The sequence below is a fragment of the Castanea sativa genome, chromosome 12 (genome assembly GCF_040712315.1).
Source record: "Castanea sativa cultivar Marrone di Chiusa Pesio chromosome 12, ASM4071231v1".
Taxonomy (NCBI): Eukaryota; Viridiplantae; Streptophyta; class Magnoliopsida; order Fagales; family Fagaceae; genus Castanea; species Castanea sativa.
In genome coordinates, this window is record NC_134024.1 from 24,777,859 (window position 1) to 24,794,113 (window position 16,255).

Below are 16,255 nucleotides of genomic sequence, written 5' to 3' on the forward strand. Positions count from 1 at the left end.
TCGTGGCTCCCACGGAAGTTTATAGCCAGATATTTAAACCTCTTTAAAATATGACAACTGCAAGCAGCATGATTGCTCACCAATACAAGGCCTTCGATGGGATCTGTCTCAACTTGTCAAAGTAGAATATCAATTAGTATGAATTAGATGATATTGAATACCACCTAGACATTTCTGGGGAAATGCATGTTCCTTTGTTCATGTGCCAGATTTTATTCAGTCTACATGTGTATAATGTCATACACAGCATGAACCAGTCTACAACATGTTCAAATATATTGTCATACATAAATTCAATTGCATAAAAGATACATCAATAATTTAGCCTCAATTGATGCAAGAATATTACGGTGGATTAACTAATTATCTCCCATCATCCAACGGTTTCAATGTTTCGTTTCTCATGCTATCATACCCAGCAACTGTACTGGAAGAAGAACTTGGACCAACATCAATACTAAATGATTGAGTAGGTGCACCAAGCAAGTACTCAGTCTCTTCTATATAGACACTAGCATTTCTCCAACGATGTTTTTCCATTATAACAAACCCCTCCAATTCCATTGCCACTTCCTTCATAGAAGGCCTATCCTCGCCTGTCACTTTTAAGCACCTTTTTGCAAGATTAGCAACCTCCTTTAGTTGCTCAATATTACCCTCTTTAATAATATGATCTTCAAGAATTTGAACTAGGCAATCATCTTTCACAGCAGAAATAAAGAACATTGCTAGATTTCTATCAATTTCAGGCCTATCAAATGAAAGTGCCCTCTTACCAGTCAGAAGCTCTGCCAAAACAACACCAAAACTGTACACATCACTTTTCTCTGTTAGTTGGCTAGTATGGAAGTATTCTGGGTCCAAGTATCCAAAAGTTCCTTGCACCAAAGTGTTTAATTGGGTTTGATCTAGAGGAACCAATTTGGAAGCTCCAAAGTCAGACACTTTTACTGTGAAATTATCATCTAACAATATATTTGCAGGTTTGACATCTCTATGTATAATTGGCACAGAAGTTGCAGAATGCAAGTACGCAAGTGCTCCTGCAGTTTCTGCAGCAATCTTCAAACGCTTTTCCCAAGAAAGTAAGGATGATAAGCCTTTATCATGAATGTGTTCAGAAAGGGTCCCTTTTGTAATGAATTCATAAACTAGTAAGGGCACTTCTGTTTCTAAACAACAACCTAATAGCTTAACTATATTCCTATGGTTAATATGGGTAAGCACAATAATCTCATTTACGAATTGCTCGATTTGGATTTGATTACCAATTTTGGACTTCTTAATAGCAATCACTTTGTTTTCTGGTAATATTCCTTTATAAACTGTTCCATAACCTCCTCGACCAAGGACTCTACTTTCATCGTAGTTGTTGGTGGCCTTTTTGAGCTCTTCTGCACTATAAATCTTGCCTGTTTCTACAGACCCTTTATGATTAGATAGTTTCTGTTGTAACAATAAGCCACCATTTTGTTGGAAGAATTTTTCTCTGAGCTTGATGAGCTTTCTTTTTTGCAGTCCCCAATATATCCAAGAGCCTCCCACAAACAATAGTAAAAGGCCAACGCTGATACCTGCACACATGGAAACATGCATTTTCACCTTGAACAACTTTCTAACCTTTTATATTTGTCAATCCCATTATCTTTAAGTTTGTAATGGCAAATAGTTTGACATGGTATGAACTAAATATTTAACATATCTATTATACAAAGATGACTAAATCAATATGTGAACTACAAATTTACAACGTAATTGGTGACTACTGAATAAGCATATAAGATTTGTAGAGGATCGTGATCAATGTGAAACGGAACATGCAAAGCAGATGTCAACAACACTAGACAACGGCTATCTACGATGGATAATTATTAGAAAAATGCTGTTTTGACTATCGATGGCTACACCAGTGTCCGAAATGATGACATTGGCAATATGAAATGGTAATTGGTGGTTTGTAACTTTGTATGAGGAATAACTATAAAGTAATATTTAAGCCTATATAATTGATAAATATAAATTTTGCTTTCACATAATCGGCTTTGCATATAACTTTAGGTAATTCTATACTCTAGACCTTTTAAAGAATCTAAAGATCAAGTTTCTCAAAAAAAGTTTCAAAATTTTTTATTTTATTTAAAATGTATTTTTTTATAAAGGAAACAATTGAGTTCAAAGTCCAAACAACACACTAGGATAAAATATAATCAGTTGGGTCAAGGGTGTTAGAAAAATGCAGTAATGTCAAGGAAGTCAATTTTATACCACAAGTCATTTTGGTTTAGTATGGAAAACAAAATATATTGACACTAATTAATACCGATGTACCATTTTAGGAGTTACTATATATATATATATATATTTGCTTTTTTTTTTAAAAAAAAACATACTATTTAAAATCCACACATTTTATAAGTTTAAATATTATCCTAACTACATTAACCAAATGTATTAACTTAAATAACATGGTTTATAACATTTTTTTTTATTATAAATATTTCACCAACATAAACATCAATTCTAGCTAAAATACCCAAAAAATTCTTGGTATAATTGGTATATGCCAGTACAACCTTATACTTTAGTCAGTACATTTTAAAAGAGTACAATACTGGTTTTATGGCCGGTACAATATATACTACAAGTACTAATACAATGTTGACTTCCTTGAATAAAGCATTATCATCATCTTGGGCCAATTACAAACAATATATCTAGTTCCGATAAAAACTAGTTTTTCATTAAGTTCTGTTTAAATGCTTACCTCTATAAAAATGATTTTTTAAATTTTTGTGTGTTTATATGTATCTTTTCATTTTAAAAAAGGCAAAATATTAGTACAATTCCTTTTTCTTTTTCTTTTTTGATAATATGATAGTTACAACTTGAAATGGAGGGGATTTGAGCTTTATATGCCTCCCTTAGAAACACTAAAAAGTGCCAATCAACTAAGCTAGAAAGCTCTTGACAATGAACTATACCTAAAGAAACTATACTTAAGTTTTGTCTCATAATAGATAGTGATTTTAGCATTTTCATATACCTAATCCCACTAAAAAATTGTTCTAACATACGTTTATACAAATTAAATATAAATTAAAACCATGTTAATTTTAATTGATTAAATTTTTTTAAAAGAATATATTTTATTCAGCTTTGAACTAGGTTTTTTGCTCTTAAAGTTTTCCTAAACTAAAATAATTAAAATTTGGTTATATTGTTTCTTGTTTATCAGGTACTATAACGTGCAAAATACCCTCTAAAATTTATCTGGGCATTAAAGTACTTATTATATGAACTGAATGATAGTTCAGTACAAAGCAGAAACTAGAAAATGATACTGTTTTTTTTTTGTTAAATTGAGTTTATCTATTAAAAGTTATTTTCGCATAAATAATCTGTTTAATAAAATTATCTAAAGAAATTTTGAAGTTCAAAATGGATATTAAAGTATAATTTAGGTGAAAAATTATAAACTATGGGGTTGATATGCAATTTAGAATTCCTAATTTAGTTTGGCTTTAGGTTTAATTTGTTTTCTCTTATTTTTTATTTTTTTTACTAGACGTAGTTTTAAATTTTCACTTTTTTTTTGACATAGAATACATTTAAATAATTTATTTTCTAAATAAAATAATTTTAAAAAAATAAGTTAAAAAAACCTGACAGATTCTCCATGGTATTGCACCCCTTTCTTTCTAGATAAAAAAAAAAAAAAAAAAAAAAAAAAAAAAGGAATGCTATGGGTGGGCTTTGGTTCTGGTCCTAACGCAACATGCGCCTTTCCAATTGTGCATCTCTATTTATATTGGACTTATAGCAGGTTGTTTGTGAGCTTAGGTTACAAATTTGGGGGGTACATATGGGCCCAAGAAAACATCAGAAATTCAGAATGATTACCTGCTCATTGTGGTCCCGGATCGCACCTGGTACTATGGCTAACACAACAAGTCTCCCAAATTTTGTAATGACTTATGGGACCCAAGAGATTTACACTAAAATTTTTGAAAACGAGTAATTTATATTGATTTATTGGTTTTTTTTTTTTTACAACACAAAATTTCACAATTTTTTTTTTGTGATATTTACAATATGTTATTAATTTTGCAGCTATAATCTTTTCTCCCTCAAATCTCCAAACACTTTGTACATAAAAAGGTGTCAATTAAAGTACAAAATTTCACAAACTTTGTTCACAAGTTGTATATGAAATATTAAAGGCCCGTTTGGTAAGAGGCTTATAGTAACGTTGTTGTTATTTTGTGAAAATATGTGTGGATTAAAAAGTGTGTGAAAATACGTTTAATATTGTTTAAACACTGAAAACTGTTATTTAAACAACAGTAATAAACACCCCCTATATCTCTCTATTATAAAACAAAAGCTTCTATTTTATCCCAATAAATATGCATTATAATAAAGAATATTTTATTCTAAGTTTATATCTATTCATGTTTTCCACTAGACAACATTGATCAATGAGGCTAATGACATATCAAAAGTATTTAAAGGGTTTGTGGGCCTTTTAAAAAAAATGAAACTTATGATGATTACAATACATGTAATCATCATTACAGTATACCAAATGTGTCCTAAAATTTCCTTTATTTTTCCCAAACCAATCATGGCTGTTTTTGTTTTTTGGAACAATGACGGCAAGTCATTCTATATATGATCTTACATTTAAAAGTTAAAACTCAATCTATCTGTATTTTTAGTAACTTATTTATATAGTGGTTATATATATTTGCTTATTTGCTAAATAGCCTAAATGTGTGCCAAAATAATATTAAAAGCTAATTAATTTTCAAAAAAGCTAATTTTGTTAAATTAAGAAGAAAAAAAAAACTAAAGCAAAAAGTTTGCCAAAGAGAAACTGAATAACTTACCAATGATTCTCAAAAATAAAATAAAATAAAATAACTTACCAATAGTGAGGCTAATTGCTAGTGATAATTTAGGAGCAGCTTGATTGGGGACACATGCCCCCCCGTCCAAGTGGTACCCCTTCAAGCACGAACAATGATATGATCCAACATCATTAACACAAAATTGATTGCTTGTGCAGTTATTGGCCTCTTTAACATCACATTCGTTAATGTCTGCAATTGGAAAAAAAAAATTTACCATTTTTATGTAACTTAGAAGAACCATTATCAAAAGCAATCACAAACTATTGAAACGAAAATGAAACTTGAAACGTATTGCCACATAATATATACATTAGAAATTCGTTGAAATGTGTTTCATTATTTTTCTTTCTTTGATTAAAAAAATTGTAGTAGATATATAGATATATTGAATACCTTGGCAACCGTCTTTGAGGTATGGGTTCCCGCGGTAACCGACCCTGCATTGGCAACGGTACCCAGACCTGTTTTTGAGATCAATACAGGTGCTATTCCCTCCACATATGCACTTTCCTGTGTTCTGAGCAACTTCACAGGTCTCGGCACGAATCGCCCATTCAAGAACCATGGGAAGGGTTTCATTGTTTCGTAGACTGATAAGATAATCTGAGGAGAAATTGAACTTGTCTTCTTGGATGACAAAGGCAAAGCTGCATGGATTTAAATTCCAGACTTGTGTGTGGTTTGAATAGCTATAGGCTTCAAAATTAATATTTGTCAAATCTTGAGGAATAGCCATTTGGCAACACCCAATCCCAGAGCATGTCCCATTGACTACACTCAGTGTCTTATTACATTTGGACTCGCAGCCTACGCGTGAGAGTTGACCGTTCAGAGCACCATTGAGGAATGCGTAAGTGTCACACCCAACTGCTACAAACTTGTTTTTGGTGACAGAAACTGTGAAACTGGGGGCATAGAGAGACACCGCGTTGTCCGGTGAAAGAGGCCTACCAGACTGGTCGTAACAGTCAATGGAGTTATACATCTGGATGTCAATCTCACTTGATTCCGTGGAAATGCTTGTAACGTTGAGGTTCCAAATCATTGGTTGAGGTTGGCCTTGGGCGTTGCTAGTGCAATTGATAAAATAATACCCATCATCAATATTAGCAGTATCATTGAGGTAACAACCTTCAGTTGTGCCAAAGGGATATGGAATTGTTACATTTCCACAACTGTCGGGGCAGTTAGGTAGGGCTAATGGAAATGTTGTTGCTGTGGCGGCCATTGTCGCTGATAATATCACACCAACCCAGATGACTTGCATGAGTATCCTATGGAACACCATAGCCCCACTATTTTTCCCAGAAGAATGTCTAAGATTAATGTTTTGGTGTGTTGAAACTTCGTAAAGATGGACTATTTAAAAGCATACGCAAATATAAGGCAAGTACAGGGGCGGACCCAAAAATTTTTGCTTGGGGCCAAGTTGCAACACTAATATATTTATTAAGACAACTTTTACACACACATATATATACACATGCACGCTTTTTTATTATATATACACACTTTTTTATTTGATAAATTATATATAAACACACACCCAACAAAAAAAAAAAAATAAAAAAAAAAAAACAAAAAAAAGCTTAGTATTTTTAATCAAAATTATTTTTGACAACGATCTTTCATAAAATAAAATTCATTTTTTCTATTTTCATAGTCAAATTCTTAAAAAGTTTCATTTTAAATACAAATTATCAAATTTTATGCTAAATTAAGTAAAAAAATCTTTCAATTGAATCAATGAAATTTTCAAAAACATGAATGATCCAAAACTTGAAGGAATAAGTTAGGCTCCAAACATATTTAAAGTTACCTTTGCTTTAACCCATTATATGGCAACTAAAGACATATTTCATGTGTAGTTTTAGTGACAATTTTTTTTTAATAAGTCAATGACTTGTTAATCGTCACATAACAGGTTGAAAAAGATAGATTCAAACATGTTTGATACCAAATTTTATCAAATATTTAACAAATATAAAAACACATTTTACAATAAAAAACAGAATTGCGAAAAATAAAATTATATCTCTATAACTATTAGACCAAATTTTTTTTTTTAATAGCATTATTGGACTAATTCAAATATTTGGAGGGGCCAACTCTTATTTTTGTAGACTAAATTTTGAAAAAAAAAATTGTATATATATTTTAAAAATTTGGGGGGGGGGGGGCATGGCCCCCCACCCGTATACATGCCTTCACCCCTGGGCAAGTCAAATGCACGAGTCTTGAAGTGCATGTTTGTGGTGGAATTGTGTTTACACTTTACATCCTTGACTTTTACAATTACTGGATGGAAAATGTCAAATTTAGTATCCGTTTGGATAAAAGTCTACGTTTTAAGTTTGCGTTTTCAACTTTTCTTTTCCTTTTTCTAGCGCGTGAACAGTAACTAGTATACGCGTCCACGTCTTTCTTTTTCTTTTCTTTTTTTCTTTTTTTTTTTTTCATGGAGAAGCGCATTTCTGAGTAACCAAGGGGTCTCATGAACAATCACTAAGGGTGAGCAAAACGTCACCAGCGCTAACGTCATCAACCGACGCCGACAAAATCGTCCCGACTCCAACGCCGACTGATGAGCTGAGGCCGGCATTCGGACTTTACCCTCTGCTCCGATGCCGGTGTGGTGCTGCCATTGGATTGAGAAATCCGAAACCGAGACAGCACCGAACCAAACCGATACTCTGTTCTATGCTGTCGTTCTATTTTTTTTTTTTTTTTTGAAGCTGATAAAAGTAACAACGTTGTATAATATAGGTATTATTAAAAAAAGAAGAAGAAGCAAAGCTGTGCGTTTTGTGTTAGGTTTACAGATTCTCAGGGTATATAAATTCATATTTTTCTCTCAGAATCTTTTAACTCTCTCTCTTGCTCTCTCTCGAGTCTCGCCTGACGCAGCACCTCGCCTGAGCTCTGCAAAACAAAGGTAGGCTTCTTCATGTTTTGACTTTCAGTTTTGTTTGTCTTTGTTTTTTACTATTTGAAACTTTGAATGCTTGAAATCTCTCAAAGTTTACTGCTTGAAACTTTTACTGTTTTAAGCTTCTTCGTCGTATGCAACTATGTAGTTTGAATGTTTGTCTTTGGCAACTAAGCCAATAGTTTTAGCAGTATCCAGTATTATACTTGAATCATTGAATGTTTGCAAAGCTTGTGTGAGTCATGTGAGTCACACGGTGTGACTCAGTGACTTTGTCTAAGTGTCTTTCTATTTTACACGGATGCTTAATAAATAGCTGACCAAGTAAAGTAGCTACTTAATAAATATAATATTATATATACACAGATGTTTCTAATATAATATAATAAATATAATAGTAATAGCTGACCAAGTCTTGTATGATACACGGATGCTTAATAGTTAATGCAGTAATGCTTACATATATAATATTATAATATATTAATATTAACTATTAAGGTTGGCTTGGCTGTTTCATTGTAGATTTGTAGCTGCTTACATGTAAGTATAATAATATTAATATTAATACTAACTCTTTTTTTTTTTTTTTTGTTCAGCATTTTAATTTTTTAGGGAGACAAAGATTGAGAGAGTTCACGCTTTCAATCCTTCACAAAGAGGTAATCACTAATCACTCACTATATTCAGCATTTTAATTTAAAATTTTTAGTACTGAATAACTATTTCTTTAATTTTATATGTATAAAATTAACTTTTATTTTATATTTATATTGGGAACAACATAATAAATTCCTTGTTAATATTAGTGACATGAATTGTTGAGTAATGACTAAAGATTGTTAATTTGTTAGTTTGTTATTGTTGTAACTAAAACTAATTAATTATAATTTGATATTGTTATGGAAACTTTGTTTTTTTGTTTGTTGAAATTTTTTTTATTAGATGGATGTTGATACTCCACTTGGATTTGGTGCACTTGGGGACCCTAACCAACCTCCTCCTAGTCCTGGTGGTAATCCTAACCCACTTGAACCTGCAGCACCAATTGGACTTGGTGCATCACTTCCCCCAATATCACCTAAACAAGGTGGTAAAGACTCGTCTATAGTATGGCAGCACTTCATTTAGTTGGTTGGTTTTGATCCCGATAATCCTAGGTCTCAATGCAAGTATTGTAAAAATCAATATAAATGTCATGGTAAGAAAAATGGTACTTCAGGCATGTTGCAACACATGAAGGCGTGTAAGAAGTTGCCTTTTCCTCGTGATGATAAGCAAAAAACTTTGTCTTTCCAAGCAAAGAGAGGAGGGGAAAGTTGTTCAAATGTGTTAGTGGTTGCGAATTATAGTGAAGAGAAGATAAGGTTGGCATTGGCAAGGATGATGATCATTGATGAATTGCCTTTTAAATTTGTGGAGCATCAAGGCTTTCAAGAATTTATGGAAATAGTTGAGCCTAGGTTTCCTATTCCCCATCGCAATACCATTGCAAGGGCTTGTATGAAAATTTATTCTAATGAGTGGATATTTTGAAAGGGGCTTTAGTTGGGCAAGAGGTTTGTGTGACAACGGATACTTGGACATCCATACAAAACTTGAACTACATGGTAGTCACCGCACACTTCATTGATGGGGATTGGACTTACCAAAATAAATCTTGAACTTTTGCCCTATAGCTAATCACAAAGGGGACACCATAGGTAAAGCGGTTGAGTCATGTTTGTTGAAGTGGGGTATAGACCGGTTGTTTACAATCACCGCGAACAATGCTAGTTCTAATGATATGGTAATTGAATATGTGAAGAAGAAAACAAAAGAAAGAGATAGTAGCATACTGGGTGGTGAGTTCATGCATATGCGTTGTTATGCGCATATCTTGAATTTGATAGTGCAAAGTGGGTTGAAATTCATTCATGAATCAATTGCCAAAGTTAGGAATGTGGTGCGATATGTGAGAGCTTCTCCCACAAGGTTTGAGAAGTTTGAAGAATGTGTTGAAAATGAAAAAATTAAAGCCAAATGTTTGTTGTCCCTTGATGTGCCAACAAGGTGGAATTCCACTTATCTCATATAAGAATGTGCTTTGAAATTTGTGAGAGCATTTGATAGGTTGGAAGAGAAGGATGGGCATTACAAACTTTTTTTTTGTGAATCGGATGGGAATGGGAAAAAGCCCATTGATCCTCCTAACTATCTTGATTGGAAAAATGTCAAGACCTTTGTGAAATTTCTTTGCATATTTTATGAGGTGACACTTAGATTTTTTGGGTCCTTATTTGTCACTTCTAATAAATACTTCCATGAGCTAATTGGCATTGAAGATTAATTGCAACAGCTGTGTAGTATTGATGGGGATCCACTTTTGAAGAGTATAGCGGCAGAGATGAAAAGAAAATATGATAAGTATTGGGGAAGTATGGATAATATCAATTTGATACTTTTTGTTGTTGTTGTTCTTGACCCAAGGTATAGATTGAAGTATGTAAAGTTTTGTTTTAGGGAGTGGTATGGGAAGGAGAAGGGGGATGCGATGAGCTCTAAGGTTAGGGATGCATTGAAGAGGTTGTATATGGAGAGAGTGCGTCAAAATGGAGCTTCGAGTTCTGGTGGTAGTGGTGCTTCATTGTCTAGGGACTCCAGGCCAAGTGTTGGCAATGCTTCATTGTCTGATCGCATTAAAAGTTATAATAATAGGTTTAAGCAACACTTGGCGGACGAGGACAACGTGGAAAGCAAATTTGAGTTGGACAGGTATTTGTTGGAATCTTTTGAGGACCCTGATGTGGAAGATTTTGACATCTTGATGTGGTGGAAAATGAATTCTTCTAGATATCGAGTCCTTTCTCAAATTGCCCGTGATGTGTTGGCTATTCCTGTCTCTACAGTTGCATCCGAGTCGGTTTTTAGTACGGGAGGATGTGTTTTGGATTCATTCCGTAGTTCACTATCTCCTAATACAGTTGAAGCCCTTATTTGTACCCAAAATTGGTTGAAGGATGCAAAAAAAAAAAGACCAATAAAGCTTCGGGAGTGCATGGATAATGTGGAGGATATGGATGGTTTTGAAATTGACATTGGTAAATATATGTTCATTTTGTTTGTTGTATATATTAATTGTTTATTTATTTGCTCAATACTTGAGAATCATTTTATTTTAAATGGGATTGTAGAAAGTGCATCGGTTTGCCCAATGCCTATGGAGGAGGATCTGTGTACCGTTGTGTTGGATGATGATGAGTGATGTGCTGCTCTTTGCTTGGAGTTAATTAGTAGTTAGTATTATGTAAGTATACATTCGTTTGTGTTAATTATAAATATTCTATTGTTTATAAATGTTTTATTATTATTAACACATGTTTATTTTGTTTTGTTTAGTATTTTGTAGGATTTTTAGAATGATACGTTGTACACAGATTTACTGGACAAAGGACTCACAAGAATTAGCATTCTTTTACCTATATGCTAATTATATTTGTATATGTTATTGGTAGTGGACTTTTCACTAATGGTAGTTATTTAGGTATGCATGGGTGAGATTATTATTAGGGATACAAGCAATTAGCATTCTTTTGCCTAAATGCTAATATAATTTATATATCTTTCTTTTGGCATTTGTGGACAGTGACAAATGGTTCTGTAATACGTTGTTAAGTGGATACATTAACACTTATTGTTATTGACACAGACACACACAGTGACACTAATGATATTATATGCTACATGATAGTATTTTGGGAGTTGAACTCTTATTGAGGCCATTTCAAAACATGTTTGCATGGTGAATGAAATGAAAGAATTTGGATCATTATGTGAACAGATTTTTTGCACAGGTTTTCCACAGGTTTTGGAATATGGTTTTGTGTGCTAGTTGGATGTAGAAAAATATTTTTTGGCATTTTTACTTTTTTTTAATAACTTTTCTTTTGGTTCTGTTTTATGTTTAACTAGGTTGACACAAGTTTCTTGAACAGGTTAATATATTGATATTGGTCTTGAAAGCCCAATATTTTTATAATTAAAATTTTTTTTTTTAAATATTTCAAACCGACCAAAACCGACTGAACCGCACTGCTATAGGTCGAAAAACCGACCTTAGGCAGTGTGCATCGGTACCAATTATGAAAAAACCGATCTCTATCGGTTCAGTAATAAATTTGGAAAAAAATCGCCCCTACCGAACCACGCACACCCCTAACAGTCACGGACCCACAAACCTCTTTTTGAACAATTTTTTTATTAAAAATGGATCCTATAGTACTATTCACACATTTTAAAATTATTTTGCTACAGTATTTTCAATTTTCAGTAAAATAAGCGGTATCCAAACAGACAGTGTGCGTTTGATGAAAACAAGTTGCATTTGGCTTTTGAGATTTTTGTGTGACTCCTGTGCACTGTTCATAGGACCCGTAAATACAAATTTTAGCAAATTTTTCTTTAAATCTATCTTTAACCCATTATATGGCAACTAAAGACACATTTCATGTATACTTTTAGTGACAAATTTTTTTTAATGAGTCAATGACTTGTTAATCGTTGCATAACGGGTTGAAAAAGATAGATTCGAACATGTTTGATACCAAATTTTATCAAATATTTAACAAATCTAAAAACACATTTTACAATAAAAAATAGAATAGCAAACAATAAAGTTATATCTCTATAACTATTAGACCAATTATTCTTTTAAGAGCATTATTGGACTAATTCAAATATTTGGGGGGCCCAACTCTTATTTTTGTAGACTAAATTTTGAAAACATAAAAATAATTGTATATATATTTTAAAATTTAGGGGGGCCATGGCCCTCCAACCTTATACATGCCTCCACCCATGGGCAACTCAAATGAAAGAGTCTTGAAGGGCAAGTTTGTGGTGGAATTGTGTTTACACTTTACATCCTTGACTTTGACAATTACTAGATGGAAAATGTCAAATTTCGGGGAGAAACGCGTTTCTGAGTAACCAAGGGGTCTCATGAACAGTCACGGACCCACAAACCTTTTTTATAACAAAATTCTTATTAAAAATGGATCCTATAGTACTATTCACACATTTAAAAATTATTTTACTACAGTATTTTCAATTTTTAGCAAAATAAGCGGTATCCAAACGGACAATGTGCGTTCGATGAAAACAGGTTGCGTCTAGAGTCTGCATTTTTTGTGTGGGTCCCGTGCACTGTTCACGGGACCCACAAATACAAATTTTAGCAAATTTTTCTTGAAATCTATTTTAACCCATTATATGGCAACTAAAGACACATTTCATGTGTAATTTTAGTGACAAAAGTTTTTTAATGTGTCAATAACTTGTTAATCGTCACATAACGGTTTGAAAAAAATAGACTCAAACATATTTGATACCAAATTTTATCAAATATTTAACTGATATAAAAACACATTTTACAACAAAAAATAGAAATGCAAAGAATAAAGTTATATCTCCATAACTATTAGACCAATTATTTTTTTTAAAGCATTATTGGACTAATTCAAACATTTCGAGGGATCAACTCTTATTTTTGTAGACTAAATTTTGAAAACATAAAAATAATTGTATATATATTTTAAAAAATTTTAAAATTTGGGGGGGCCATGGCCCTCTACCCTTATACACGCCTCTACCCCTGGGCAAGTCAAATGCCAGAGTCTCGAAGTGCATGTTTGCGGTGGAATCGTGTTTATACTTTACATCCTTGACTTTGACAATTACTGGATGGAAAATGTCAAATTTCGGGGAGAAACGCATTTTTTAGTAACCAGGGAGTCTCGTGAATAGTCACGGACCCACAAACCTCTTTTATAACAAAACTTTACTAATAATGGATCCTATAGTACTATTCACACGTTTAAAACTTATTTTGCTACAGTATTTTAAATTTTCAGCAAAATAAGTGGTATCCAAACGGACGGTGTGTGTTTAATGAAAACAGGTTGCATCTGGCGTCTGCGTTTTTTGTGTGGGTCCCGTGTACTATTCACGAGACCCACAAATATAGATTTTAGCAAAATTTTCTTTAGATCTATCTTTAACCCATTATATGGCAACTAAAGACACATTTCATGTGTAATTTTAGTGACAAATTTTTTTTAATGAGTCAATGACTTGTTAATTGTCACATAATGGGTTGAAAAAGAAAGATTAAAACATGTTCGGTACCAAATTTTATCAAATATTTAACAGATATAAAAACACATTTTACAATAAAAAATAGAATAGCAAAATATAAAGTTATATCTCTATAATTATTAGGCCAATTATTTTTTTAAGAGCTTTATTGGACTAATTCAAATATTTGGGGGCCCAACTCTTATTTTTGTAGATTAAATTTCGAAAACATAAAAATAATTGTATATATATTTTAAAATTTGGGGAGGCCACGGCCCTCCACCCCTATACATGCCTCCGCCCCTGGGCAAGTCAAATGCACGAGTCTGGAAGTGCATGTTTGTGGTGGAATTGTGTTTACACTTTACATCCTTGACTTTGACAATTACTGGATGGAAAATGTCAAATTTTGGGGAGAAATGCGTTTCTGAGTAACCAAGGGGTCTCATGAACAGTCACGGACCCACAAACCTCTTTTATAACAAAATTTTTTTTAAAAATGGATCCTATAGTACTATTCACACATTTAAAATTATTTTACTACAATATTTTCAATTTTCAGCAATATAAGCGGTACCCAAACGAACAGTGTGCGTTCGATGAAAACAGATTGCGTCTGGAGTCTGCGTTTTTTGTGTGGGCCCCGTGCACTGTTCACGGGACCCGCAAATACAAATTTTAGCAAATTTTTCTTTAAATCTATTTTAACCCATTATATGGCAACTAAAGACACATTTCATGTGTAATTTTAGTGACAAAAATTTTTTAATGTGTCGATGACTTGTTAATCGTCACATAACGGATTGAAAAAGATAGATTCAAATATATTTGATACCAAATTTTATCAAATATTTAACTGATATAAAAACACATTTTATAATAAAAAATAGAATTGCAAAAAACAAAGTTATATCTCTATTACTATTAGACCAATTATTTTTTTAAGAGCATTATTGGACTAATTCAAATATTTGGAAGAGCCAAATTTTATTTTTGTAGACTAAATTTTGAAAACATAAAAATAATTGTATATATATTTTAAAAAATTTTAAAATGAGGGGCCATGGCCCCCACCCTTATACATGCCTCCGCCCCTGGGCAAGTCAAATGCAAGAGTCTTGAAGTGCGTGTCTATGGTGGAATTGTGTTTACACTTTACATCCTTGACTTTCCCAATTACTGGATGGAAAATGTTGAATTTCGGGGAGAGGCGCGTTTCTGAGTAATCAAGGAGTCTTGTGAACAGTCACGGACTCACAAACCTCTTTTTTAACAAAATTTTTATTAAAAATTGGTCCTATAGTACTATTCACAAATTTAAAAATTATTTTGGTACAGTATTTTCAATTTTCAGCAAAATAAGCGGTATCCAAACGGACGGTGTGCGTTTGATGAAAACAGGTTGCGTTTGGGGTGAACTTTTTTTGTGTGGGTCCTCTGCACTGTTCACGGGACCCACAAATACAGATTTTAGCAAATTTGTCTTTAAATCTATCTTTAACCCATTATATGGCAACTAAAGACACATTTCATGTGTCATTTTTGTGACCAATTTTTTTTAATGAGTCAATGACTTGTTAATCGTCACATAACGGTTTGAAAAGATAGATTCAAACATGTTTGATACCAAATTTTATCAAATGTTTAACAAATATAAAAACACATTTTACAATAAAAAATAGAATAGCAAAAAATAAAGTTATATCTCTATAACTATTAGACCAATTATTTTTTTAAGAGCATTATTGGACTAATTCACATATTTGGGGGCCCAATTCTTATTTTTGTAGACTAAATTTTGAAAACATAAAAATAATTGTATATATATTTTAAAATTTGGGGGGGCCACGGCCCTCCACCCTTATACATGCCTCCGCCCCTGGGCAAGTCAAATGCAAGGGTCTTGAAGCGCATGTTCGTTGTGGAATTGTGTTTACACTTTACATCCTTGACTTTGACAATTACTGGATGGAAATTGTCAAATTTAGGGTCCATCTGGATAGAACTTGTTGTTGAAAACTAAAAACGCTGTTGCAAACAAAATTTTTAATGTGTGAATAGTATCGTGGGATCCATTTTTAATATTTTTTTTCCTGAATAAAATGCTTGTGGGTCCCATGAACAGTGCGTAACAGTAACTTTGTCTCTCGCACAGTGTAATTTGGTGCATGAACATTACTAGTTACTGTTCATAAGCATTAAAGAGAAAAAAAAAAAAAAAAAACTCGCAAACGGGAAAAGGTGGACGCAAAAACGTGGATCCAAACAGTCACTTAGTATGTGCGTCCATGTCCTGTGTTTT

At 32.8% G+C, this 16,255-nt stretch overlaps 2 protein-coding genes across 2 annotated transcripts; one reads left to right on the forward strand and one right to left on the reverse strand.

The window, feature by feature from the left end:
- Window positions 1-363: 363 nt before the first annotated feature.
- LOC142621124 (wall-associated receptor kinase 2-like) lies at window positions 364-6,210 on the reverse strand. Its single transcript, XM_075794436.1, has 3 exons — window positions 5,307-6,210; window positions 4,929-5,102; window positions 364-1,574 (listed from the first exon to the last, which is right to left on the reverse strand). Exons 1-3 carry the CDS (start codon window positions 6,199-6,201, stop codon window positions 364-366), a joined length of 2,280 nt encoding a protein of 759 aa, XP_075650551.1. The 5' UTR covers window positions 6,202-6,210.
- Window positions 6,211-8,784: 2,574 nt separating this feature from the next.
- On the forward strand, window positions 8,785-11,083 carry LOC142620416 (zinc finger BED domain-containing protein RICESLEEPER 2-like). The gene is made up of 6 exons (XM_075793787.1): window positions 8,785-8,929; window positions 9,062-9,340; window positions 9,519-9,813; window positions 9,952-10,090; window positions 10,178-10,919; window positions 11,013-11,083. Exons 1-6 carry the CDS (start codon window positions 8,785-8,787, stop codon window positions 11,081-11,083), a joined length of 1,671 nt encoding a protein of 556 aa, XP_075649902.1.
- The last annotated feature ends 5,172 nt before the right edge of the window (window positions 11,084-16,255 follow it).